This window comes from Centroberyx gerrardi, chromosome 9 (assembly GCF_048128805.1).
Source record: "Centroberyx gerrardi isolate f3 chromosome 9, fCenGer3.hap1.cur.20231027, whole genome shotgun sequence".
Taxonomy (NCBI): Eukaryota; Metazoa; Chordata; class Actinopteri; order Beryciformes; family Berycidae; genus Centroberyx; species Centroberyx gerrardi.
The window spans coordinates 5394866-5420561 of record NC_136005.1 but is presented as its reverse complement, the minus strand read 5'-3'; the positions used below and the strand labels follow the sequence as shown (position 1 = coordinate 5420561).

General features: G+C 41.7%; 1 protein-coding gene across 1 annotated transcript; it reads left to right on the top strand.

Annotated features, from left to right (window-relative positions):
* Positions 1–239: 239 nt before the first annotated feature.
* Positions 240–23414, top strand: armc9 (armadillo repeat containing 9). The gene is made up of 21 exons (XM_071925581.2): positions 240–269; positions 1033–1134; positions 1225–1350; positions 1452–1622; positions 2865–3020; positions 4493–4585; positions 6333–6357; positions 6877–7034; positions 7417–7515; positions 11452–11486; positions 11649–11760; positions 12229–12321; positions 13842–13932; positions 14664–14787; positions 15827–15966; positions 17339–17415; positions 18776–18850; positions 19632–19722; positions 20262–20314; positions 22420–22518; positions 23295–23414. Exons 2-21 carry the CDS (start codon positions 1060–1062, stop codon positions 23412–23414), a joined length of 2013 nt encoding a protein of 670 aa, XP_071781682.2. The 5' UTR covers positions 240–269; positions 1033–1059.
* The last annotated feature ends 2282 nt before the right edge of the window (positions 23415–25696 follow it).

The following is a 25696-nucleotide window of genomic DNA, read 5'->3' as shown; positions in this document are numbered from 1 at the left end:
CATGTGCTGTGCAAACCTGGTCGTTATTTACGACACTTGTCTCCACTTTCCAGCCTGGGTTTCACAATAATGTGGTTGCTAGGTGTTTCGGCGTCCTTTCTGTGCACGGTTGCTAGCTAATGTACTGGTTGACTTTTGTTGTTTTTAGCCACACATCGGTTTAACCAAATCCCTGCAGAATATGGACTGCATACGTACCAGTTGCGGATGATCAGCTAACGTTTTGGCATATAAACTGACATTCACAAGATAAATGATATGCGAAAAAGGTGAGGCTAATACATTCTCGTTACGGTTTTACTAACGCTACCTTTCTAGATAACGTTAACTGATTAGCTTGGCAGCTAACGTTAGCTTGCCACATTTTACTAACGGTGTCGCTGGAGTCCACAAGTTCACTTTAGTACTGAAATGCAGCCAGAAAAAAAATAGTCTTTAAAATGCTATTTGAAGTCCACAAGAATACATTCTGTGTACACATATTTGTTTTGTAGCTTTTAAAATGGCATTCTTTAAATATTTAACAAGATTTCTTATCTTAACACCCTGAAATTGGAGAGAAAGTGGAGCAACCGTATAAAACATTTAAGTGATGCACTTTCACTCTATTTACCACCAGCTAACGGTACTGAAAACCTAAACACATTGATCACTGTAGCATCTAAAATGCATGTAGCTAACGTTAACTGTTTGATCAAGAATATTATTGAGAAAATTAACCTTTTTATTGCAGTTTTTTGGACTTTGGTACATCAAGACTCCAAAAAATCAGTATCAATTGCATTTAAAAAGAAAGTGGTTTGTAATGAAGTAGCTAGATATTGTGTTTCTTTGATTATTTTCTCTGGAAGACAATTGATTTGGACACAAAAAAATGCATGTCATGTCATAACAAACATCTCACAACAATAATAGCAACAACACTAATACTAATAATAGTAACATGCATGTCTTGCCCCTGCAGGTCCTCTAGAGTGCTCACTGGCATAACAAAAGCTTTTTAATGGGAGTATGGATCTTCACTGTCAGTAGGCATTATAAAAGGTCTTGGGCGCTCACATGAGTTCCAGGGAGGCAGCCAAGATGGGGGACATCTTGGCCATGGAGGCTGATCTTCTTGGCATGATCAAGGAGGTAAGCAGCATCACCCAGAATGCAGTTCTGCTCTGATACCACCTGTGCTTGCATTTTAAGTTATTCGGTATCTTTCCTTTGTCTTGCCAGTACCTTAAGGTTGGAGAATTCGAAGAGACAGTGCACAGTTTTGACAAGGAGTGCAAAAACAAAGGCAAACTCGTCCCAAAGCCTCAAGGAAATACTCTCCGAGACTCAAAGATTCTCATCATTCAGGTAATTTTAATTCTTACTTGTGGTATTTTGGATAACATGTATTACAGAATTCTTGTCCTTCTCCAACCAGCTGCTGCATCACTCCCTCTTTTCCCCCACAGAAAGACCTCCTGAGCTCCTTTGACGATGGAGACCACAAGGTGTTCTTTGAGCTGTGGACGGAGAACGTTCCCTCTGAGGTCAGAGACACGGACGCCCAGGCCCAGAGGCTGGAGTTCTACCTTCACATCCACTTTACCATCTACCCACTGAAGAACCACCCGGGCAGACACGTACGTAGACCGCTGCAGCCTAAGACGTCTGTTTTCGACGCAGTCTGTTTTTGTGGCTTACATTTTCACATAGAACTACATGTAGAGATGACCAAAAGCTTAAAGGAAAAATCCTCTATAAAACATTGTTCAGAAACAGCTATGGACTTTGCATTTCTGGGTCCATTTTGTTGTTTGTGGGTGTATTGTTTTATTCCCACTGATAATTGGCCAAAGTTAGACGACATGACGTCACGTCAAGATATTTCCAGCGCAGCTACAATGGAGCTTGATTGCGGAAAATATTTCAGCGATCTAAAACATCAGCGGTAACCATCAGTTTTTGGTGTCAGTCCCTCAGAATCAAAGAGTGATGACTTCTTTCTCACCATTTTGCACCAATGTTCAATAATCAAACTGGATGGAAAAATCCATCATAGAAGAGGAAGAGATTTCTCCAACAACAGTAGCCTCAATAGACCAGAATGCATCGCAGCCACAAGACATGGTGAAAATCATTCTAGGAAATGTAGGAAATCACTAACTGTAGTAGAAGTGGACAAGGCAGGTTGAAGGAAAGTGGGTTCACCAAAAATGTAAATAACAACACGTCACAAAAGAACTCCTGGAATGTGATGGACATCACAGATTGATGATCCAAGGGTGGGATTTTTTCTTTAATGTTCTTCTAACATGAGCAGACTGTTTTTTGTTGTCTACTCCCAAAACCCTGTCCTGTTTCTCAAGCCATATCACGTCTTACATATCTCATCATAGCTGTGTAGTATCAGGTGCTATTTTACAATATGTCCACTAAGCTGTGCTACTGGCATTCTTCACCCATACTTGCTGTACACAGTGGGCTATCTACCACATCTTTTATAAACCACATGACATCAAATTGTCCTCAGCCAACAGATGTCCTTGTTGTGCTATGCGAGCGCTCATTCGTCCCAAACCTAACCTTTGAAACATGCCTTTCACTGAGCAGGTCATTTCAGTTTGAGCTCTTCATGTTTTCACAGGGTGTCAATTCAGTTTCTACCAATGCACATTTACAACTTGTTTAATTATCTGTGGTGATGACAGACCAAGAGACAAAATCATACAGTTGAAAGGAGTGCTTTAAATGTATAGTAGTTTAAGTCAGTAAAATCTGAGGTGGCGAGCCTGTTTGATATTGTGCTAAGCAGCTGCAAAGAAATCAAGTTATGGGAAACACAGTCTAGGAATGAACCTTTGTGTCCTGAATCTGTCCCCCAGGACCGGGCCGAGTTTGAGGACAGGATCTCACACTTCAAGCAATACCTGGAGACTCGGGGGGCGGCGCTGAGCCAGACCACCGAGTTCCTGCCTTACTACGCCCTGCCCTTCGTCCCCAACCCCGCAGTCCACCCCTCCTTCAGAGATCTCTTCCAGGTGCTCAACCCCCTTCAACCCCCCAGCAGATTCCCCCTCTATTTATTCATGTAGAGTAGCTTAGAATCTGAAAAATGCTGAGTGTGTTGTTGCTGAGTCACCTGTAAGAAATGTCAGTGTAGGTCGTGGGCCTGTCAGGTAAGTTTGTTTTTGTAGTTTTACTAGTAGGAGTTATAGGAGTATTTTATTGATTGATTGAATGCATCAGTAACGCACAGTACAGACTAACTAACCATCAGGATCTGTGCTTCTGGGAAGCCATGCTGTTACAATAGGTAAAGTAAGTGTAACAGCATAATGCACTGGCATGAAGGAACCGGAGGGAGACGGGTAACTCTTTGTGGGCATTCACCTTGTAAATTCTGTATAATACTGACAAAAAATCCTATTCCGACTCTGTTGCTGAATATTGTGACTGCAATATGAATTGCAATACACAAGGACACAGTTTTTTTCCTCCTAGTTTTTGTTTTTCAGCACTGGAAACAGTACAATTTGGGTGTGAAAATGAGATAGCAATTCTGAGGAGATAGATAGATAGATAGATAGATAGATAGATAGATAGATAAGAACTTTATTAATCCCAGAGGGAAATTCAAATTGTTACAGCAGCAGACAATAAAGACACCACAAATAGACAAAACAAAGCACCAATCAAGTACATAATTAGTTTACTCAGTTTGAATATAATGAAATTTTTTTTTTCAAACGTGTAACTTGATTTGTTGACCAGGGATTCTGAGCAACGCCAGAAAACATTCTGTAGAGGGCGCTCTGAAACACCTTTCATTCTGAAAGCAAGTACAGACTCTGTACAGTCCCATGGTGCATCTGTGGCCATGACATACAGATCAAATTAATTATCACTTTATTTAAATGTGATCTCAGCTCTCCGATTAATTGATTAGCTGCCTTCATCTCTTATATGGAGAATATACAGTAACATTAGCAAACAAAGCTCATAGCATATTGCATATATACATAGAAACACTGCTTATACAACAATGTGATTAATTATAAAATGCCAGAGTATGTGTTACAATCATACACAGTGGCAGTCCATACAAACTAATAGGTAAAGAACCCAGAAGTCTGTTCTTACGTTGGGTGACATCATTGGAATTCATTTGTTCAGGAAGAGGATTATGGGAGTTTTGTGAAAAATTGCAGCTAAGGTGTGAAGAATTGTCATTAAAGTAAATTTTTTTGACAATAATATGACTTTTACTTCATTTTATTAATTAGATCCTGCTCAATAAAGAACAGATTTTTTTTTTTTTTTGAGCAGCCCCCAAATGCCAATAATGGACAGGAAGTCATTAGAGATGCAAACATTAAAGTATTGCCTATTGATTGAGAGGCAATAATACATATGTATATGACCAATGGTGTCATTTTTCAGCTATGGGACATTGTTACCTTATTACGCCCCCTGTATCTGCTCATTAATCGCCCATGTTTTTTGTATTCAGGATTCCTGGATGCCACAGCTGAAGGTGAAGCTGGAGCAGTTCCTGTCAGTGACACTGAAGCCCTCCAACACTCCAAGGCTGCTGACTTTATATGTATCCTTTGGCTTGGCACGCTCACATGTTGTTGATGGGAAAGGTTCGGAGAAACATGCTTGTGACTGCAAGGTAGGGAGTCACTCACTAAAAAAAAAGAACAGAGTTGCTCAATTAACCAGCTATGGATGAATAAAGGTCAACAGGTCTGTTTCTGGTGTAGACGTTCACAGTGCTGATGGGTGACTTGATGTTTTTGTTTCAACGTCTTTGTTATTCTCAGCAGTGTAATATCAGAGGCAGTGATGCAAACCTAACGGCGTCAAAACCTTTCAGTATTATAAATGGCCCGCAACTGCCACTGCTGCTAAATACTTGTAGTGGAAAAAGACCATCATTGATGAAATGCTGAGCTCACCTTTTTATACTGCTATTGAATCGAGTCCTTGGCAGTGTCATCCTGCCAAATGGCCGGTGGTCAACTCTCTAAGACTCGGTATTCATGCCGCACTTGACAACCCTCACTGAGTTGGCTTACGAAACCTGCGGCGCATTAAGTTCAAGTTCTGTAGTCCCATCTGGGGAGACAAAAGTCTCTAGAAATTGGCTCTAAAATAATAAATCAGCAGCAAGTGGGGAAGAAATACACAACAAAATCAAGAGGGGAACGGCTCGGGATTCAATTCAGCCCAGCTACAGACTGGCTCCCGTTTCTTCTTCTGACTGAGATGCACATTTAAGTCTAAAATAAAAAAGCCTTTCTGTAGGTGACTAAAGAGATCGTTAACATTCAGACTGTCGACCAGTTTCATATCCTGCAAACACATTCTGCCTGATTTGTGTTTACAAATAGCAACACCTAATCCTCACGCTGACTCACCCTGACCCCGTCACCGTTTAAGGGCGAGTGAGGAATTACATCAAGACAATTGTTGCTTTTATAGGAAACCCAGTGGATCGACTTTCCTCTTTGCACATTCATGATATTCAACCCTATCCCCTCTGGCTGGCGATCAAAGCATACAGATCGTAGTTGACTAATAGCAGTACAGGATTTTGTCCACTTATTTAACGCTCAGTTCTATCATAAATATAACTGTTAAATAGCTTTTAGTTTTTTTGGAAACATGTTAAAGGACCTTATTCATCTTGTGAATATTGCTGTGATACCAAAGACATTTTCATAACTTTCCAGATAATGTGTGGTCTTTTTGCAGGAGTTTAGGTTTTTGGACATAAAGCTGCCACTATTTCTAAAAGGAGATTACTGTTTTTGTGTTTTTTTCATCTTTTTGTGTTTGTGATGGCGTCCCGTAAAATGTCATTAAATTAAAAAAAAAAAAAGTGATTAATCTACTAATACATCATCCTTCAACATCTGAGCTGTGCAGTGCAGAGTGATGAGGTTTCTTTTTTTGTTCTTTTGATTACCATTCCCTTATATGTGATCTTAAGCTTCAGTGTTCCCGTCTGATGGACATTCATAACAGTGTTTGCTTACCCAAGTGTGTTTTTGGCATGGATCTATCCCTCCTTTAAAACAAACTAGGGATGGGCACTTATGATCAGTGTCTCTTGAGTCACATCATACTTTTAACACACTGAATCCTAAGCAAACGGTTGCGGTGACAAATATGGCCGCTCCAAACAGGATGTACCGCATACTGTATGTTGACCGTGTGTCCTGTCAAAGTGAAATGTGATATCTGCTACATGCCTAAATATATTTGATCATCATCAATGTGTTTGATCATGATCCACCATATGCTTTCGGGTTAGAGTTTTTTCTTTAACACATATGACGCAGAAGGAAGGCGGGAGGACTACCAAAGGTAAATGTCCCTCTCAAGTCTGTCGTGAAGAGCAAACATTCTTCGAGTCCGCCTTTTGCAATGCATGGTTTGAATGAAATAAAGAGTTTCATTCCAAAATGATCTGTTCACCACCTATTGCGAAATGAGTGGTGGCATGACAGTTGTGAAATACCATTTTACTTATGAGTCATCTTTACTTATGAAACAGTTATGATTTTTACTGCCCCATAGTACAAAATAACCATAACATATCTGCGGGGGGTTGATTTGTTTTGAGTTGTTGATCAATACCAATGACTTCACTTCACTGCCAGGTGAGTTTTCTTGCTTTCAAAAGTCACTTTCTGGCCTATTTTGGAACAAAAACTTCACACTCATTGAAATTTTAACTAGCATTTTTTTTTAATAAAATGGAAATACAGCATTTTGGAATGAAACCCTTCAAATATTATGACAAGCATAAGTGTTTCCTTAAGTTACAGAGGAAACACTGATGTGTGTGTGTGTGTGTGTGTGTGTGTGTGTGTGACTGCACAGAGGCCATGCAGCAGTTACAGCTCCAGCTGGTGGAGTCGGAGCGGCGGACCGCCAACTACATGCGGAAGTTCAGCAAGATGCAGGCCGTCTACCACAACCTGATCGGAATCACCGCCGAGCTGGTCGACTCGCTGGAGGCCACCATCAGCGGAAAAATGGTAGGGCAGGTTGAGCTGAGGGCACACACACACTGACGCACAAGCTACACACACACACACACAGATTCTCAAGCTAATGACGGGTGCTCACACACAGACAAAAACATGGATAGAGTCACACGAAAATGACGCAGGTTTTCATAGATATACACAAATGAGTGTACACACACACTTAAAATAACAAAATACCTTATTATACACATTATACATTCTTAAGACGCGGCCAAATGTTTGTATACGCACGCGCACACACACAGCCGGACACGGCCAGGCGACAAAGCCCTTTAACACGGACACAAAATGGCAACCCTCTCCCCCCTCCCTCCGCTCGCTCACACACACACTATCTTAAAGCTCAAGGGGCCCTGCTGTGTTTTCGCAGATCTCCCCCGAGTACCTGCAGAGTGTGTGTGTTCGCCTCATCAGCAGCCAGATGAGGCAGAGCGTGGCGCAGAGCACTGACTTCACCCGGCCTGGCACAGTGAGTGGGAACACAGCCCCGTCTCTTCTCCTCTCCCTCTCCTTCTCCTTCACACCTCACTGATGGAAGAATAGCATTTGAATTTCCCTTGAGGCCTCAAGGCAAGATGCTCTTTCAAATAACAACCACAGGAAATGTCAAGTGGGGACTGCCTACACGGGCCACACTCTTCTAAATAGTGGCAGGAATAACTGTTTTCAGGGCCTTCTGTCACAGCTATTGGTCACGTTGACATTGCATTTTCATTAAATCAGTGGTAAGGCAAAGGTCAGCTCAGTCATAGGCTGCATAGGCGGCTTTTTACTGCCATAAACTGTCCCTTTGCACATTGTATAGCCAACTGTATATTACATCTGTGTAAACAGTCTTTACAGTGATAAGTCATAGCTAAAGCTGTTCAAATTAGCACAGGACTCTTATGAAACAGCACCACTCAGTTGTGGGTGAAACAGTGGTGTCACCCCCAAAGCCCCTGCAGTTTGTTTCCCATGGAAACAGTTGCCTGCATCCTGTTGTTACATAATGCACATTAATGTGGAAGAGGTTGTTAGAAAGAGCTGTGTCATATTAGCTATACGGTGAACGCCTTTGACTTACTACAAAGTATACTGTAATTCTAGCCTAAAGGTGTCTAGCACGTTGTTATCAGCAGGGCAGGAAATTAACTTTTTCATCCACCGGCCACAGTGGCTGATGGGGACAAATTTTACCAGCCACCTGTACCATTTTACTGATCAACTCAAAGTGGCTGGTAGAGGAGACAAACTTACCAGCCATATTCAAAATTTACCAGCAGCTGGCTGGTGATAGCTTCCCACCCTGATTACCAGTGTTTGGCAGCTTCTACAGTGTGGCTCTAAATGCGAATGTGAAAAAAAGTGTAATTCCCACCTGGATACAAACCAAAACTTTCCCTTGACAGCCAAACCTGCTGTCACTGGCCTTCATTGTGGTGCTGAACTCTGGCTTGTGAAATCTGGTTTCATTTTGTTTTGACTCAAACGGCTTCTTTCTTTGTGTTTGTGTGTTTTTGCGTGTGTGATGCTCTGTCCCTGAAGGGATATTACTCTATGAGTCCCTATGATGACGGCTATGTAAGTTTCATATGTTTTCATCTTTACTTCCTGGCATCCTTCCAACCCCTCCACTTCCTCTCCGCTCCTCGTCTTGCCCGCGCCTCGCCCGTCTCTCCTCCTCCTCTCCTTGTCTCTCTGTCTATCTCTTCTTCCTTTACTATTCCTATATCTTTCCTCGCCTGCCTTTGTGCTCGTCCTATATTCCTTCCCATTTTCCTCTAGTTCCCATTAGATTAGATGTATGGCCTTGTTTGTGGTAAGAATGGGCCCCATTGTCTGGCCGCTTGTTTAGCCAAACAAGAGCGTCCCTCTATGGGCGTACCTCATCATTAAACATTCACTTGTTCCCAAACACGGCAGTCATTGTCAACTCTCTCAACTTATTGACTGCCCGTCTTTTTTTACCAGGTAAAGCCCGTCAGTTTTACTCCCCTCCCGCTACCGTTCCTCTAACGTTACCATTTGTGTTGAATAACTCAGACAGACCCGTGAGAGGAGAAGAATGGTCAACACAAGGCACTTTGACTTAAAAAACACTTTTCCCACGCTCAGGTTGTCAAACAGGGTAGCTTGAAATAGAATCATTTGAAAATGGCCGACAAAAAGCAAGAACGCGTTATATAACCGCAGTAGTTCGCTTTTGATAGCAGGGCTTTTAGGTCAAACACAAAAATGCAAGCAAATTCAAATTATTGATTGTTTGGGAATGTCAGGTCAAGTCTGGAATAGCCATATGAGGAAGAGCTGTAAATGGGGGCAAGAAATGTCACTTTTCTTTATCCGACGGCCACAGCGGCTTGTACATCTGAAAATTCACCTGCCACTTTTACGGTTTTACCAGCCAGCTAGGTTTATAGAACAGTATAGGACCTCCAAAACAAGTTTTTTTTACCTGCCAAAGAGCTAGTAGAGTACATAAACTTACCAGTCACAGACAAAATCTACCAGTGTTTGACCAGTGGCTCATGTTAATTTCCAACCTTGAATGCCAAGAGCTGGTGGACAAGGCTCCACATGCCTCTCTGCTTTTGTAATCATAAGCAGTTGTATTCTACTGAAGCATATATCATATTTTTTCTACTTGCCATTTATTTATTTACGGTTGAGTGCAATCGCCGTCACATCTGAACTCATTTCACACCATTTGAAATTCAAACCACAAATATGAACCCAACTCACAGTACTCTACAGAGACAAGAGTGATGGACAACATTTAGCTTGAGACATCTGGCTACCTTTCTAAGAAAAAATCCCTAGTTTTCTTCTTTAAGAGTTGAGATTTCCCCATATTCCAGTGTCTTAAAACTCTGGGCTACAGTTGTCAGAAGTCAGGATCATGTTCGTCCTTGCATAGAGAGCGACTGTTCCCTTATCGCAACGTAACACCATAATTGAGGTGTAATTATCACCAGACTCTTTTTTCCTCCATAATATTGAGATGGCTCTCACAGATTTTTTTTTTCCAGCTGTCCCTTTCTGCTTAACCTAGCTACGGGGAGAAATCAAAACTCACAGAGCAGAGTATTAGACCGGGATGTAGTCTACTTAGACAACAATAACATCAACAATGGACGACCTTTAGTTGTTCCCATGGGCATATATAACAGTACATGCTTAGAAGACAGGTTAAAGATGGGGAAGATAGTACAGGCGCGTCTTTTGTAAACTGTGCATTGTCGGGGAATTCAGGTCAACCTGTTGCTTTGTATATATGCTGAATTTGAGAATAAGAGTGGCCTTAAAATCAAAGTTACCTCAGAAATATAGAAATGACCCTCTTATTGCTCTAGTTTTTACATCCTCCTTCCCCCACTGCAGAGGAAAGGTTTTTGTTTGCCCCCCCTCCTATACATTCAGCTTTGTGTAGTGGCTTTACTGCTAACAGGCGGCGATGGAGACCTGAGAACAGGGCTTAGCTGTTGCTCTTAACACACATGTGTACTAATCCCGGTCAGGGTGCCCCGGGCCCAGGCTCCCCCCAATGTCAAATGTCAGAGCGGAACGTGTTCACCTGCCGCTCCTGCACGCTTCAGGGCAAATTAAATGTTTAGAGAAGAAGGAATCCAGAAAGGAGTCCAGGTATCCATGTTCTTCCCTGCTTCCGTATTTCCTTCTGCACACCAAAGCGAGAGCACACGATCCTCTCAGACGACACGGATCACTCCCCTGACCTTTCACTGCTCCTGCTATAAGCCTTACCACCCAGGCTTCAGATTGGATTTCAGGGCCCAAAATCCCCTTTCAGCTGTAAGACTAATAATTAGTTCTTTGACCCCTTCCCCCCCCCACCTCCATGCTATATTTCACTGTTCAGAAGCCCCCTTTTCCTTTTCTCTAAAGTTGCCAGATATGCCCTACAGCACAGGTGAAGAGAGAAAAAAAAGGGATTGGCTGTTTCTCACTAACCTCCAGCCTTTCTGGTCCTTTTTACTCATTGAATTGGCCAAGTCTACTTGTCACTGATTGCATGGGCACTGGTGCCAAACAGAGTACATTCGGGGATTCAGCATGTATCACAAGCATGATGTACGCATGTCCAAACCACTAGTCACTTAGCTCGACCGTAGCTAACCTAATTGTTGTAGATGGAGAAAACAACTGGGTAAGTAGGGGGACCAGGCAGTAGGAGGAGGATGAATGAATGCTTTCCTAGTAGGCATGAAACCACAATGTTGATGTTCTGACTTTTTTTCTAGCCATTAAAGATTATAGCATTTAATTTGGACAGTCGTATGGTTTCGGTTTACCACACTTGAAAGCGTAATTGTTAATAAATGTCACCTGTAATAATCAAATTCTAAAATATATTCTACTCCTCTCTTTCTCTGTCTTCCTCTCTCACTCTTGCTCTCTCTCCCAGGCCTCCTCATTGCTACGAGCATCCATCGCACCGCAGTAAGTCTTAAACCTGAGCGGGTCGTCTGCTCACATGAGTCTACAAGCCCCCTCAGAATATCCAGTTCGCCGATCAATACATGTCGTTCATCCGTACTGTTCGATCGCCGTGTTGTGCCGCAGTAAAACACGGCTGAGTTGTAGTTTTCTCCCAACCTCCAGGAGACCCAAGGAGGTGCCGATGCTGCCCTCTCTGGACTACGAGAAGCTGAAGAAAGACCTGGTCGAGGGCTCAGACAGGCTCCGGTCGCTGCTGCTTCAGGCCCTGCGCTGGGTGAGGAGGAGGGCCGGCTGTCAGAAAACAATTCCATCCCTCAATCAATAAGAAAATAATGGAATTTAAATTGAGAAATATATGCTAAAAGGCATGAATAGACAGGCATTAATAGACTTCAAAATGCTCCATTGCTCCAATACATATGCTATAATTTTCATACAGTTTTTCTTCATATTCCTCTTTTTTGTTATATTTTTGATATATTGCATATATTGATATTTTTGTAATTTTCACTTATTTCATATGGCACTTATTTCACAATCTGTTTCTCTGTAAGTACTACTACTACTGCTGCTATCTTGCAAACCCTATTAATGCTGTAATCCACACTTTTTCATACTTTCCTCCATACATTTCTACTTAATATGTTCTAGTGTTGAAATTGTCTGGAGAGCGCTACTCATTCACTTTGCCTGTCCAGTCTTTGAGTCTTCATCAGCGCATGTGTTTCCCCCTTGTTTTCAGAGGCTGACTCGCTCGCTCCACGGTGAACAGAGAGACACGGTGCTCCAGGCCTACATCAGCAACGACCTGCTGGAGCGCTACGGCACCAAACAGGTGGGATTAGCACCCTATTACAATAGATTAGAGTAGAATAACACAGACATCAGAGGCAGGGAAGGGAAAAATTACTTTTTTGTCCACTGGCCACACTGCCTGTGTCCCAGTCTTCCAGTTTCATCAAGATTTAGATTTTTTTTAATAGCACCTTCAAATGATGGTTGGTTTTCTGCGTGATCAGATGTGAATGCTCAAATCATCAACGAGTTCCTTTGGCTGTTACATCAGTTTCCCATCATTGTTAAATATTTTGGGTCCTATGAACGCTTACTACCAGGCTGTTTTAAAATCATAATAAAGTTAGGATGGGTAGGACAAATTAAAAGGTCATGTACTGTTTAGTTAAGTCGTGGACTAATGTGTTCTTGACAAGAAACCTAATATGACTGATCACCCACAGTAGACGTATCATTTTAATCTGCCTGGAGGCTTCTTATGAAACAGCCTCAGCCTCAGATTGAGTGGCAGTAGCTCTGCGATGCTTGAATAACCTCCCATGTTATTTCTCAAAAGGCCAAAGCAGGGCTCAGATCATATTCCACATTTCACCTTCTCAGAAGAGTTTCAGACGCCCAGGAGCGACGTGTCTTTCTTAAGCTGTTTATTGTTTTTCTTTTTCTCCTTTTTTTTTTTCTTTTTTTCTTTTTTTTCTTTTTGCGGCTCAGCCACACCAGCAACTCCCATTCATCCAGCGTACAGGCCCAGGGCGACATGTTAAATAAAGTCCCTTTTCAGAAGAGTAAATGCTCCTCACCTCACGGCTCGCTCTTTGTCTGCGTACTCGCTCGCCACGGTGCTCCGAACCACATGGGACGCTGGAGTCGTTTACACTGCTTTCTCCTGCATTACAATAGTGGTGGGGCGTAAATTGGTTGTAATTAAGTCACAAACATAAATGTGCTGTGTTTAGAAATGGCCAAACACAGTGCGTGACCTCTCCCATGTCATGCGACCCGGTTTTGCCTTTGTGGTGGGTTGGCTTGTAAGCTGGAAAATTTCAGGGATGTAGTTCCTCAATTTGACTGACACAAGTACAGTGTGTTCAGTTCATTGTGAAAGGAAAGTTAAATTAGGTAACGGCCAACTAGACACTCCTTTTGTCAAGTAAATCAACATTTGAAGACTGAGGTTTTATTACTAAAACAAACAAGCAAACCGCTCTTGAAGTGGAAAATACCCAGCAAGGTTACAGGTTGTTACAGATAGACAGCATGAAACAAAATCTGTATTGTCTGCTGTCTATTGCATGTCCTTGCACTGTCCACCTTGCACTGAATATGAAGTCCTGTTGTCCCTGTGCCATTTGTATATTTGTACATATACATTTGTACATAAATTATACTTAGCAAACAAAGTGATTGTGATTCTGAACACACAGGCCTTCATTTCGCAGATAAACTGTTAACCATTTGCATAAACCAGACTTGCTTTAAAAACACATGAATGCGTTTCGTCTATGCAACCGTTCAGCACTAGAGTTTTGTTTTTAAAAAACTCTACATTTCGTGTCTTGACAGAAAACCGTGCTCCACTTGATGAGGTCGAAGAACGAGACTGTCCGCCAATACGCGGCTCGTCTCATCAATGCATTTGCTTCCCTAGCAGAGGGTAAGTGCTCAACTGTATGCCATTAAATTCGGTTAAGCATCAGTACTACATTTGAAGATCAGTCCGGATATAATTGGATGCATCTGCGGAAGTATGGATTCAGGGAAGAGCTCTGTAGCCTTTTATCTTATCTCTTTTAATATGGGATAAAAGTATCGTTGATAGTGGAAGGACAACCGCTAATGATCCTTCACAGCGGGATGCCAGTAACTATGAAGGACATTTACTGTTTTTTTAATCATTTTGCGAAAAGAAATACCATCATTTGTGCTGACACAGTACCTAACCCATCATGCAGAAAGTAGTTGTGGTAAAACTTCTGTGAAGTGATATTAGTAACAGAGGAGGATGTGCAGCCACTCAAACTGATGAGAATAGATGTCGACTAATTACTGTCCTGTGAAGGAAGTACAAGAACGTTTTGTCAAAATGAGTTTTATCTTGATATTGACTTTATGGCACCGATCTTGTGTATAAACATTTTGTCTCTCATCGTCAAAATTGGAGTAAATGTAAAAACAGAGGGAAAATATTGGTGGGAATGGGATGCTCGTCTCTGTTGCAGCCCCAGTTCGTGATATAAGACAGATATAAGAATCTGGTGATACAGGTGCATTTTTACGCAAAATATTGCCCAGTGCAGCTTTAAAATTTCAATGTATCCCTTGAAGGAGGCCTGTCCCTTGCTTCTTTATCTAAGTGTTGACCCCGTGTTGTGTTACTGTCCTCAGGTCGGGTCTACCTTTCCCAGATCCCCTTTCTGCTGAAACTCCTGACAGAGGCACTCCGGAGGGAGGAGAAAGACTCGCTGACAAGAGAGAACGTTCTGGTCGCTCTGCAGAAACTCAGCCTCAGGTATAGAAGAACAAGAACCACCAACAAGACAAATGTTTTTGTTGGCAAGCTGGGAAATAACCATCAGCCACCAGCCAAGCACTGGTATATTTTGAAAATGGCTGTTAAGTTTAAATAAACTGCCAGTTGCTTTGGCAAGTAACCAACCAGCATTTGGAGGTTCGATCCTATTAGAAAAGTCTAGTAAAGTAGTGGTCAAATCCTTGTAAAATAGTGAACGTGGCTGTAGAATGTTGGATTTGGATTACACAAGCCACTGTGACCTGTAGACAAAAAACTTTATTCATTCCCTGATTTCCCTGCTATTTATTTTTATTGTTTAGGAATGTTGGTTATGTTTTGAATTTGTGTACTCAAAGTGCCATTTCACTTTGTGTTAACTTACTTTCTTTGAAGTGCCACATTATTTACACTACCTTCATATATCAATGTCAGTGCGTAATTGATTGATGTAATATTCAGATCGGCAAGTGTCTCAGAACCATGGGTCAATGTTTGAACAATAAATCCACTCCAATACATATGTGGTATTGCCAGATTCAGTACAACCACACCTATCCAACAAGCCCTCATTTGTCTTTCTTTGACAAATTATGGAAGAGATGTATGAGTACATTTGCCATAAAACTTTTTTTGCATCTTTTTTTCTGTCTTCGCCTACTTTAAGTCTATGTTTATGAATCTATATATCCAACATACATCAAGCTATTCACATCCACTTTGTTTTGTCTGTGGAGAGTGTGACTAGCAGTCCCATACGGATTGGCTTTGTTTTGCAGCTTTTTTTGTTGGTGAGGTGTATCAAAATGTGGACCAATTTAACCATTTTTGCAGTAAAATATTTGTATACAAGTATCTGTTTCATTTCTGGGAGACCCTAGGAATGCTAAAAAACATTGTTGTGTTTTGTTCTACCTCCTGTAGGGGTATCTCAAAAATTTAGGGTCCCTCCTGCTAGCCTATTAGTTCAACACAGGTGTTTCTGTTCATGTTGCTCATGTTGATCGTCGATGCATCATTTGTCATCATGTCTCGGTAGGCGGAGCCAGCAGACGGCCATGATAGCAGACGAGCTGATTGGCTGGCTGGTGGATGAGCTGCAGGACTCGGACTGTCTGAGCGACTACACCCTGGAGTACTCTGTGGCTCTGCTCATGAACCTGTGTCTGCGCACAAAAGGTACTCTACAGCACACAAGGCAAACAAGACCATTTGTAGTAGAAACTGATGACTCAACACTTTTGATTTTTGGCTGGTTATTATTCGTTACCAGACAATTTGCTTCTACATATGAAGAGTTTATTTCCAATCAGTTCTTGAAGTTCACTGTTCAAAATATGTTAAATAAAGAGAATCTCATTTTGTCATCCAAGGACTTGAGCGAGGTAAAAAATACCATAATTTGTTTTCATTTCACACCATGAAAGAGTAGATATCGCCTCTTCAAATGTTGGTAAGTGAAAATGTCTGCGCTCTTTTTCTCAAGTCCAAAAAAAAACCCAAAAAATGTCTCAGGTGCGTAAATTCAAAAACTCAGCATAGAAGATCAAAAACAATTTGCACACTATAAATTTAAAAAACCAAAAAGAGGCCAGCTGATGCAAAGAAAGCCAACATGTATTTACATGGTGACAAGGTGAAAAAAAGGGTGCAAAAAATAATTCAAATTTTAAATGTTGGACATCTGTTTTTGAATTAAAATCTCAAATTTCAAATGTCAGATATCTGTTACAGATAAATGTTACCCATTTAGAAACTTTCTCCCACAATATGAAGTGTCTGGTGATAAAAAACATCATAAATCAAAAATTCAACACTTTTAGACGCAGAATGAAATATGTCTAGTCAAATGTATACGTTGGGTTTGAGCTTTATGGAACTATAAAAGAGTAGAACCACAATGCATCATTCTAGGAAGTCCATCAGAAGTCCATGATGTCAATGCAAATCAATTTATCTCTTTCAAAGCTGTGTAGGCCCTCTGTCTAACTTTATTCCTGTTGGATAATTTTATTATGGATCACAGTGAAGGCCATTATTGGTCAGCCTCGGGATCAGGCTGTCAATAAAATTTAATCATCTCCAGCTTTTCTGAACACAGTACTTTAACAGTATACTCTCCCTTTTACTTGTTTCCCCTTCATCGTAGTGTATCTTTGTTCATGTCACCCCCCCTCCGCTCCACACACACCATTAATACAGATACACTCCCTGTTAATCAATCTCTAGTGTACTTTTGCTTCAATTGCCTGAGGCCTGCTTTTTATAGAATGCCACTATACTGCACCACATTTGATGCAACAGTCAAATGAAAGTGGATCAAATGGGAGTTAGTTTATTTGCACATAAAAAGAAAAAAATTACAGATTGAGCAGGGGATAAAAAAAAAACCCTAAAGGGCATCTTACCTAAAAACAACAAATAAAATAAATAAAAAATTGGGGAGATTAGACAGGCTTCTTGTGTTGTTTGATTTGTGTGTGTGTGTGTGTGTGTGTGTGTGTGTGTGTGTGTGTGTGTGTGTGTTTATGTGATGGCTGTCTTTGCACAGGAAAAAGGAAGTGTGCAGAGAACGCCAAGCATGTGCTGAAGGTTCTGACCGACCTCCTGGGACACGAGAACCATGAGGTGATACACACACCCGTCAACACACACACACACACACACACACAAATGCATCCAGTGCATCTAATACACACACACACAAAGATGCACTGTACCTGTAATACACACACAAACACACTTTGATAGAAGCACCAACTCATGCTCACACACTTACCCCTATTACAAGATACAAAATACACCATTTGTTGTTCCAAAATAAATATATTTGCAAGGCCAGCACAGAAAACGGTGGTCAACACATGCAACAGGTAGACTGGATTGAGTTAAACCTAAAGGGGTAGAGCCACAGTTTTTCAGGCTAAAGTAACAGAATGAAGCCCAGAGGAGGATGTTAATATCATGAAGCCTAGTGCTCTTGCTACTAACTGAAAAAAATGCAATCTAACCGTACTAAGTTAGCTAGGTTAGCTAGTTAGCCTAGCTGACCTTTCAAGTTCAAACTAGCCATACTAGCCCATAGCTATCTAGGTAAGCTAGTTAGCTAGCTGCCAACCTTCCAAGATCATGAATGCCATGCTCATGAATGAGTGAAAAAAAGACATTTATTTTTTCTTAATTTGTATTTTGACCAGAGTTCCTATTCAAGTTTGCCAGTTACAGCTAACTTGCGCTCTGAAAAACTGTTTCTCTTTGTCTCCACTGGAGTTGAACTCAACCAACAAGTTTATTTCTGCCTCCAAGCCGCTTTGCCACCTAGAAATGTTTGTGTAACTAAAACTCCAATCTGCACACAACAGTGGGCAACATACAAACACATCCATTATTTATTACAGCATTCACAGTAATACACACGCTCGCATCCACACACAGCGCTTGTTAGCTTACTGACCTGTTGACACAAGCAAAATGCACATCCAAGTCGCTGCCTCCCTGTTCTAAACTCTGGATGTCATCCATAGCAATGCCACTGCAAACCCAGCAGGCACATAGACGCCTGCCATAAAGTTCTGTTTACTGTGCCCTCCAGAATGTTTGGCATCCGAGATAGAGATGTGCTAACAAGACTATAAAAGATAAACAATATTAGCTGCATTCATGTTTACCAAAATGTGTCAGTAATTATGGAGGGAACTGTACATCTTTTATCAGCCTGTTAAAGTTTAACAGCCCCTAGGACTTCTGGCTCCCTTTTACTAAAGTACGTGATAAATCCATGTTAACGCAGCACAGTCGTAAAAATAAATTCATATTTGCATGCACTGTATAAACATTCTTTTTGCTCTTTGCATCTACATGTTTCCTTATTGCTGCATGTTTAGTCTAGCAGTTGCTTTTTGCCTTTGAGATGACAAAGATGGAGGTTGTATGTCTTTGTGTGTGTGTGTGTGTGTGTGCGCGTGTGTGTGTGACTCTGCTTTTCCAGATTCGTCCGTATGTGAACGGAGCCCTGTACAGTATCCTGTGTATTCCCTCTGTGCGGCAGGAAGCCAGAGAGATGGTGAGATAGCAGAAATGCGTTCATCTGCTGAGAGGAAACAGATTCAGTTTGTTTTTTTTTGCTCTGGATTCGCAGTCTTCCACTACGTCACCGCAGGGCCGTCTTTGGAGGGCAGACAGGTGTTCATAGCCATACGACACAGTGGCTGGACTCAGATAGCGGCCGAGCCAGTGGTATTTATGTTAGTGGTCTGCATAGGTTGGAAATGAAATGTAACTGTCCCACACAATTAATTGGGGGTTGGGATGGATCAGGCTGTGTCCGTCCATCCGTCAAATGTGATATTCCAGGTGATATCTGAGACACCACCGGCCTAATTTTGATTAAACTTTGAGGGATGATGCAACTTGTCGCCGTATTTTTGTATTTTTGTGTTAAAATGAATTAAAGGTATTTAAAGGTTAACATTTTAAACTCAAATGTAATATCTCAGACACCAATTGTTCGATTTTCATGAAACTTGGAGGGATGATGCATTTTGGCACACTGATTGGCCAACATTATTATTATTATTGTTGTTGATGTTGTTTTTATCATTATTATACACAACCACACAAAATGTTTACAATACATTGAATTGTTTGACTAGCACAGCTTGAAACTACCACTACCATTAACACTATTTTGTATATGAATGGTAAATCAGTCAGGTTTTTGTCTTCTAAAACTACCTGGAAGAATTTGCCTCTGTGGCCAACAGTTAACTGCAAAGTGAGGTTCATACCCCGGTGTGACTTTGTATGTGTTTTCTTCATGTGTGTGTGTGTGTGTGTGTGTGTAGAGTGTAGAGGAGATCCTGTGCTGCTACAGCAAAGAGGAAAACCCAGAGCTCAACAGGCAGATTGAGTTCATCATCAAGCAGCTCAACTCAGGTCGGTCGAGTCAGATTTACATGCAGTGGCCTTTTTCTAGTGTATTAACCTATGAGGAAAAACTATTGTACAGCAAGTGCATACATGCATATAATACTGTGAAAGTACTTAATGAAATGTGAAATTGCGCTAAAGTTTTGGGCATCAGGCAACTGGCTTTACTCACAGTGGTAGTACACTGTTAGTCCAAAACTGATGTGTCACACAGTGCTTTACAGAGCAGCAAAGGGAATACATACAGATAAATATGAGTGTGGCTTGATGGATTTTGTGAGTGTATTCTCATGTGTTAAATAGTAGCCATCATTTGTGTTTTTGAGATATTGAATGATAAAGTTCAGGTAGCAAAATGCCTTCCAAAGTGTTTTTAGAATCAAAACCCTTCATATTTTTTTAATTTACACTATGTATGTATCTGAAGAGTTTTATTCTAAGGTGAGATAGCCACCAATTGACACCTGCTCTTGTAAAACGGTTCATATTGGGGAAATTAACTCTTTGTATATTGAATCCTTGTGTTGTGGCTGTGTCCCACCCAGCTGAGGAAGAGGGGCCAGAGTCAGACGATGAAGACGAAGAGGACGATGATGAGGTAAGGCTACGTCTTAGCCTCTTAGGCATTGAAGATTCAGTGCATTCTACCACCATATCCACCAGTCTACACACTCACACCCACACACACACACACACACACATGTACTACCACTTCACAAAAATCATTATAAAGCATCATCAAAAACCAAATCAGAAGAACAACAATGAGGAACAGATGAAAAATGAGGGAGAGAGGAGGGTAAGCTCGACAAAAAAGCCCACCCCACATCTGACACCTTTCCCAAACCTATAGATGGCAATCTTGGCATGACACAGATATTGGATGTCTCCCACCTGTGTGTGTGTGTGTGTGTGTGTGTGTGTATGTGTGTGTGTATGGCGATGGGCCTGGCAGATTGGATTCTGTGGGAAAGTGGGTTAGCAAGATAAGGTACATTGTAGCACCTTAAAGGGGGGGAAGGGTTGGGGGTCACCCAGGTGTGTGTGTGTGTGTGTGTGAAGGTATGTGCCCCTATTCCCCTCGTGGTCACCTAAGAATTGTTTGAGTGTGAGCGCCTCCGTTGCTTTGCCTGTGATCTCGGACTCGGTGCTATCCATTTACCATTGCTATAACAGGGAAGGGATATATGTTCCCGACTTGTGTAAGTGTGCACAACACTGGGCTCTTGTTGGTGCCTTGTGGATTGGCGCCGGGCATTGTATTGGTATTTAGCCTAGTTTGTATACTCACGTTAATTATTAATGTAAACAAGTTAATTTTTATTCTAGCCGAATGCTGACGGCAGCACCAAACTACCAACTGTCACACAGTACAGTCAAGTCAAGTGACATCAAATTCTGTTTATACAGCACATTTCATACCAGGACGTGCTTTACATGCACAAAAATAAAAGGGGTATTAAAGAGGATATAAGAGGCCATAGTAAAAAGAAATAGACAAAGACAAAAAGAGAGAGGGAGAGCGAGACCCATCTCATATGCCATACTAAATCCAATTTGAAATGAGGAAGTTGTGGGGGCTTATCTCAGGTCATCTGGCAGTTGCTGTTATTGCATGAGAGTATAAAAACAAAAAGCTGCTTCGCTAGTTCACTAGTCAGATTTGACTACCCCTAACCCTGTGTATGTTTAAACGGCCAGTGCCAGATGAGCTGAGCGACCTGACACGCTCCTAACTGACAAGCATGTTGGAGATATATGGTGGTGCCAGGCCATTCAGAGCTTCATAGACCAGGAGAAGGATCTTGTAATCAATTCTGAAACTCACTGGAAGCCAGTAAAGAGATTTAAGAACAGGGTTTATAAAGTCAGATTTTCTTGACCTAGTCAAGACACACAAGCGGGTGAAATTGTTTTTATGTAATGGTGTTTACTGCCAGAAGAGTTTTCTTAAAAGTAGCATATATACATAAAAATAAGATACGGGAGAGGACAAGAAAGATTGCTAACTAGTTTCATGGTTACCACAAAAGTTGGCATAGTGACCATTAAAGTATGCCATGCTGTTTATGAGAATTATCAACATGGTTGGAACGTGGCTGATTGTGACGAATCAGATTGCTAAACCGAAGCTACCCATAATGTAATTTTAATTCCCTGCCAATGGATGCTGGCACAGTTTATTCTAAATGTGAAACGTGGAGGTTTTGTTAGATATTCTCAACAGTTACATTTGTCTTTGAAGTGGCTTTTCTTGCACATTGTACCCATATACCGGTCTGTTTGAAAATGTGGCATCCAACTACTGTAACTGAGGTTCAACTGTGGCAAAAACAAATGGGGGGGAAAAAACAGTAGTTAGGTACAGACTTCCTCACTTGCAGACTCCCATTCAAACTATGTATTTAAGTGATCATTAAATCTAAACATATATTTTGTACATTATTTTGGTCATAATGTTAGCTATGTTGATTTTTACCCACTATCATCTAATACAGCTTGTAAAAAGAGAGAGAGAGAGAGGGCATTACTAACTTCGTAATGTTAACAGGAATATAAAGAGACTGGTAGCAACATCTGCCAGTTGCGTAGCCAGATATTTTTTGCGTGTCTGTCACCCTCACGGCTATTTCTTCAGCAGACCTTACTTCCTCTTCCGGTTGTCTCATTGTTATCTAATTTAGTATCATTGTCTCGTGACAGGAAGATTTGATGGAGACAGACCTAGATAAAGAGGAAATTCTCCAGCCGCAGCCCAGGGAACTGTCTGGGGAGAGCCTGCTCACCACCGAGTACCTGGGAGTAAGAACACACACACACACACACACACACACACACACACACATTTCATTTAATTTTGGCAAATCTACTGCATCTCAATTTGGGGCAATGGGATGCTCTTCCGTACTACAGCCCCACTTCATGATTTAGGCTGATAAGACTGTTATTTTTACATAACAATCTTGCCTAGTGCAGCTTTAAAGCATTAGTGCGCACTCAAACAAAATAAACACTGTGACACCGCTACCGGCCTACTCGTCATATAATGTAAGTCAAACAGAAACCTCATTTGCCAAAGAAATAAGGCTTTTGGAGAGACAAAGCTAAGTCACCGAAATATAGTGATTATTGAACCACATCAGCATTACCCTCACCCATCCTCTCACCCCGCAGAATGGCCTCATGTTGACCTACATAGCTACATGGCTCGCTTGCTCCAACACCTGTAATTGATGATGTAGTATGACACCCCTATTGTCAGCTGTGATTCAGCGTGCGTGTGTGTGTACGTGTGTGACAAAGTGACATCGGACCCGTCCTGTGAGCCCCGTGGGGATTGCAGGGATTTCATGTTACTGTGTCACTAAACGCTGGCCGGCCTGCGGGGGCGTTGGCAATATAAATTGCCTAAAGAAGACACAGCATCAATATCTGTCCCCTTTGTGCTTCTCAGCTCGTTTGAATGGAGACGCGCTGAAGCCGCCACGTTAAAGGCGGGCACACGCAGGTCCTCACTTTACTGTCAACGTGTTGCTGATCGCTTGTGTGTGTGTGTGTGTGTGTGTGCGCGCGTCTAGATCATGACCAACATGGCAAAAGTGAAAAGGAGGTCTGCCCCTCCGCCTCAGCCGAGTGTCGATGAACCCCTACAACGACCAGTCACCCCCGGTTCTCACCGTAATGTGAACACAATGTAAGTTAAACACACACACACACACACACACACACACAATAAATGCCCAAAAAGCCCAAGTAGGGGTCACTCTCCAATTATGCAACTGGTACACCCACTGCCAAGCATTTACATTTACATTTTTTATTTTTTATTCAGATCCCTATTAGCTAACACCTCAGTGACCGCTAATCTTCCTTCAGCCCACACTCACATTCATAGCTATGGGCAATTTAGTGTCTCCAATCCACTTGAGTGGTATATGTTTAGACATGTAAGTCTACATTTTGTGTAGTGTAGTGTCTTACAATGAGCGTGCAGGTTGGAGTTCGGTGTCTTGCTCAGGGACACTTCTGACTGGTGATGTACTGACCGATTGAATGTTGTGGGGATCGAACATGTGACTTCCTGGTTACGTGACAGTCTCTCTCACCAGTATGCTAAGTAGCCAGTTTCCAACAGCTTACGTACGCTGAACACATGTAACAGCCAGTCATTTCCAAGTGCCCTATAATCTACCAGAACTATATTTCCATTGATTTAGGCAGACATCTGGCCTCTTTTCTCTCAAAGCTGATCATTTTACAACAGCACAAAAGGGCCAAGGCTGTAAAGATAGCTCATAGCCTGATTTTAGATGGGCAAGAGGATAAGGAAGACCAAAAGTAGGTTATTTTGACAGTGATTGGGTTGCCATCATTGTCATTGGAAGCGAGTAGAACTGGAGGCAGAACTGGAGGCGGAGTATTGAAGGCAGATGACGGTCCATGCAAACAGAAAGACAGGGTATTATTTTACCCTAAAATATGGCTTCTTTTAAAAAGCGCTGTGATGGATTGCAGTTCTACTCATGACCCGACCCCAGGGATGAAGGTCAACTTCCAACCATGAAATCAGTTGATACTGTAAGGTGATGAATTTACTTACATTTTCTATCTTATCACCATAAGATAGAGGTGTGGTATTCCTTTTTTTTTTTTATTCACACGATTTTTTTATTAAGTGAGTTGGTAGGTAATTTTAAGAGCCAAAGGTACAAAGTTACATACGACACAGTTACAAAGGGTAGAGACATTCCTATTATTAAGTTTGCTGAGTCACTGCCATCTCCCCTAATTGACTGAAGTGGATTTAAAAGGTTAATTCGAGTAAAGGATCTTAGCTTTCACCTGGTCACTTCATTTCATGGAAAGAGCACATGGTCCTAATGTTTACACTCAGTGCTAGTTGTAGCTGCACAGTATTTGGTGAGAACTATGAAGTGTGATATGCCAACTAGTGTCACAACGAATGAGATACAATACAGCTACAACACGTCAGTGCAGTAACAATAGCTTGACAAATTACAGCTAACCAAGTACAAAGGACCAACAAGACATTGCCAAAGCCAGAGCCAGTGAAGTTGAACACCAGTTATGTGTCCTGGCTAGTGGCTCTACGCCTGTTGGCTGTTTTCCACCCCCGAATGTGGGTACAGTTGGTGCTATCAGCAAAATCCTCATCCACTCCAAATGAGGTCATCCAGCTGGCCTGCCCTGAAAATCCAACAAAGACCTCACCAGCTGACAAGGATGTCTCACTACCTATCTAGAGGTCCTCGGGGCTCAGGTTTGGCACGCCATTGTTCCACCTGGATCCCCCTCCTAAATCAACTGAATCTGAACAATGAGCCACTGGAGGGCAGGAGGCCATTGTTGCATGCTGCCGTAGATCGTTGTCTTCGGCCCCTAAGTGCCTATGTTTCCCAGGAGTGTTTCTCCCGCGGGGCCTCAGTCAGCGCTTTTGACAGAGAAGAAAAGGGGAAATAAAGTTTGGATATGTGTGACAGACAGTTGCAGAGCTAAGCATGAGGCAATGAGTCACCTTAGCAGTGTCTTCCTCCTTCAGGATGGGCATAATCCAGAGGTGGGACCAAGTCAACTTTGCTCAAGTCCCAAGTCAGTCTCAAGTCAGTCTCAAGTCTTGAGGCACAAGTCTCAAGTCAAGTCTCAAGTCTAAATGTAGAACACCAAGTCAAGTCAGAACAAAATCAACTGTCCCGTATCAATTTAACATCTCAAAGAAAACAAAACATCTAGGACTTTTCAATGTAATATCGTTTTAACAGTATAAAAACTTGGTAAGACCATCATGAGAATTTAAATTCAGTTGTCTGGTGGAACAAATCTCATCACTTTCAATCTAAGGTCATTTACACAAACACAAGATCTTTCGTCAAGACTTGAGAAACCTTTTCAAGTCATCAAAGTACAAGTCAGAGTCAAGTCCCAAGTCACCAGAACCCAAGTCAAGTCAAGTCTCAAGTCC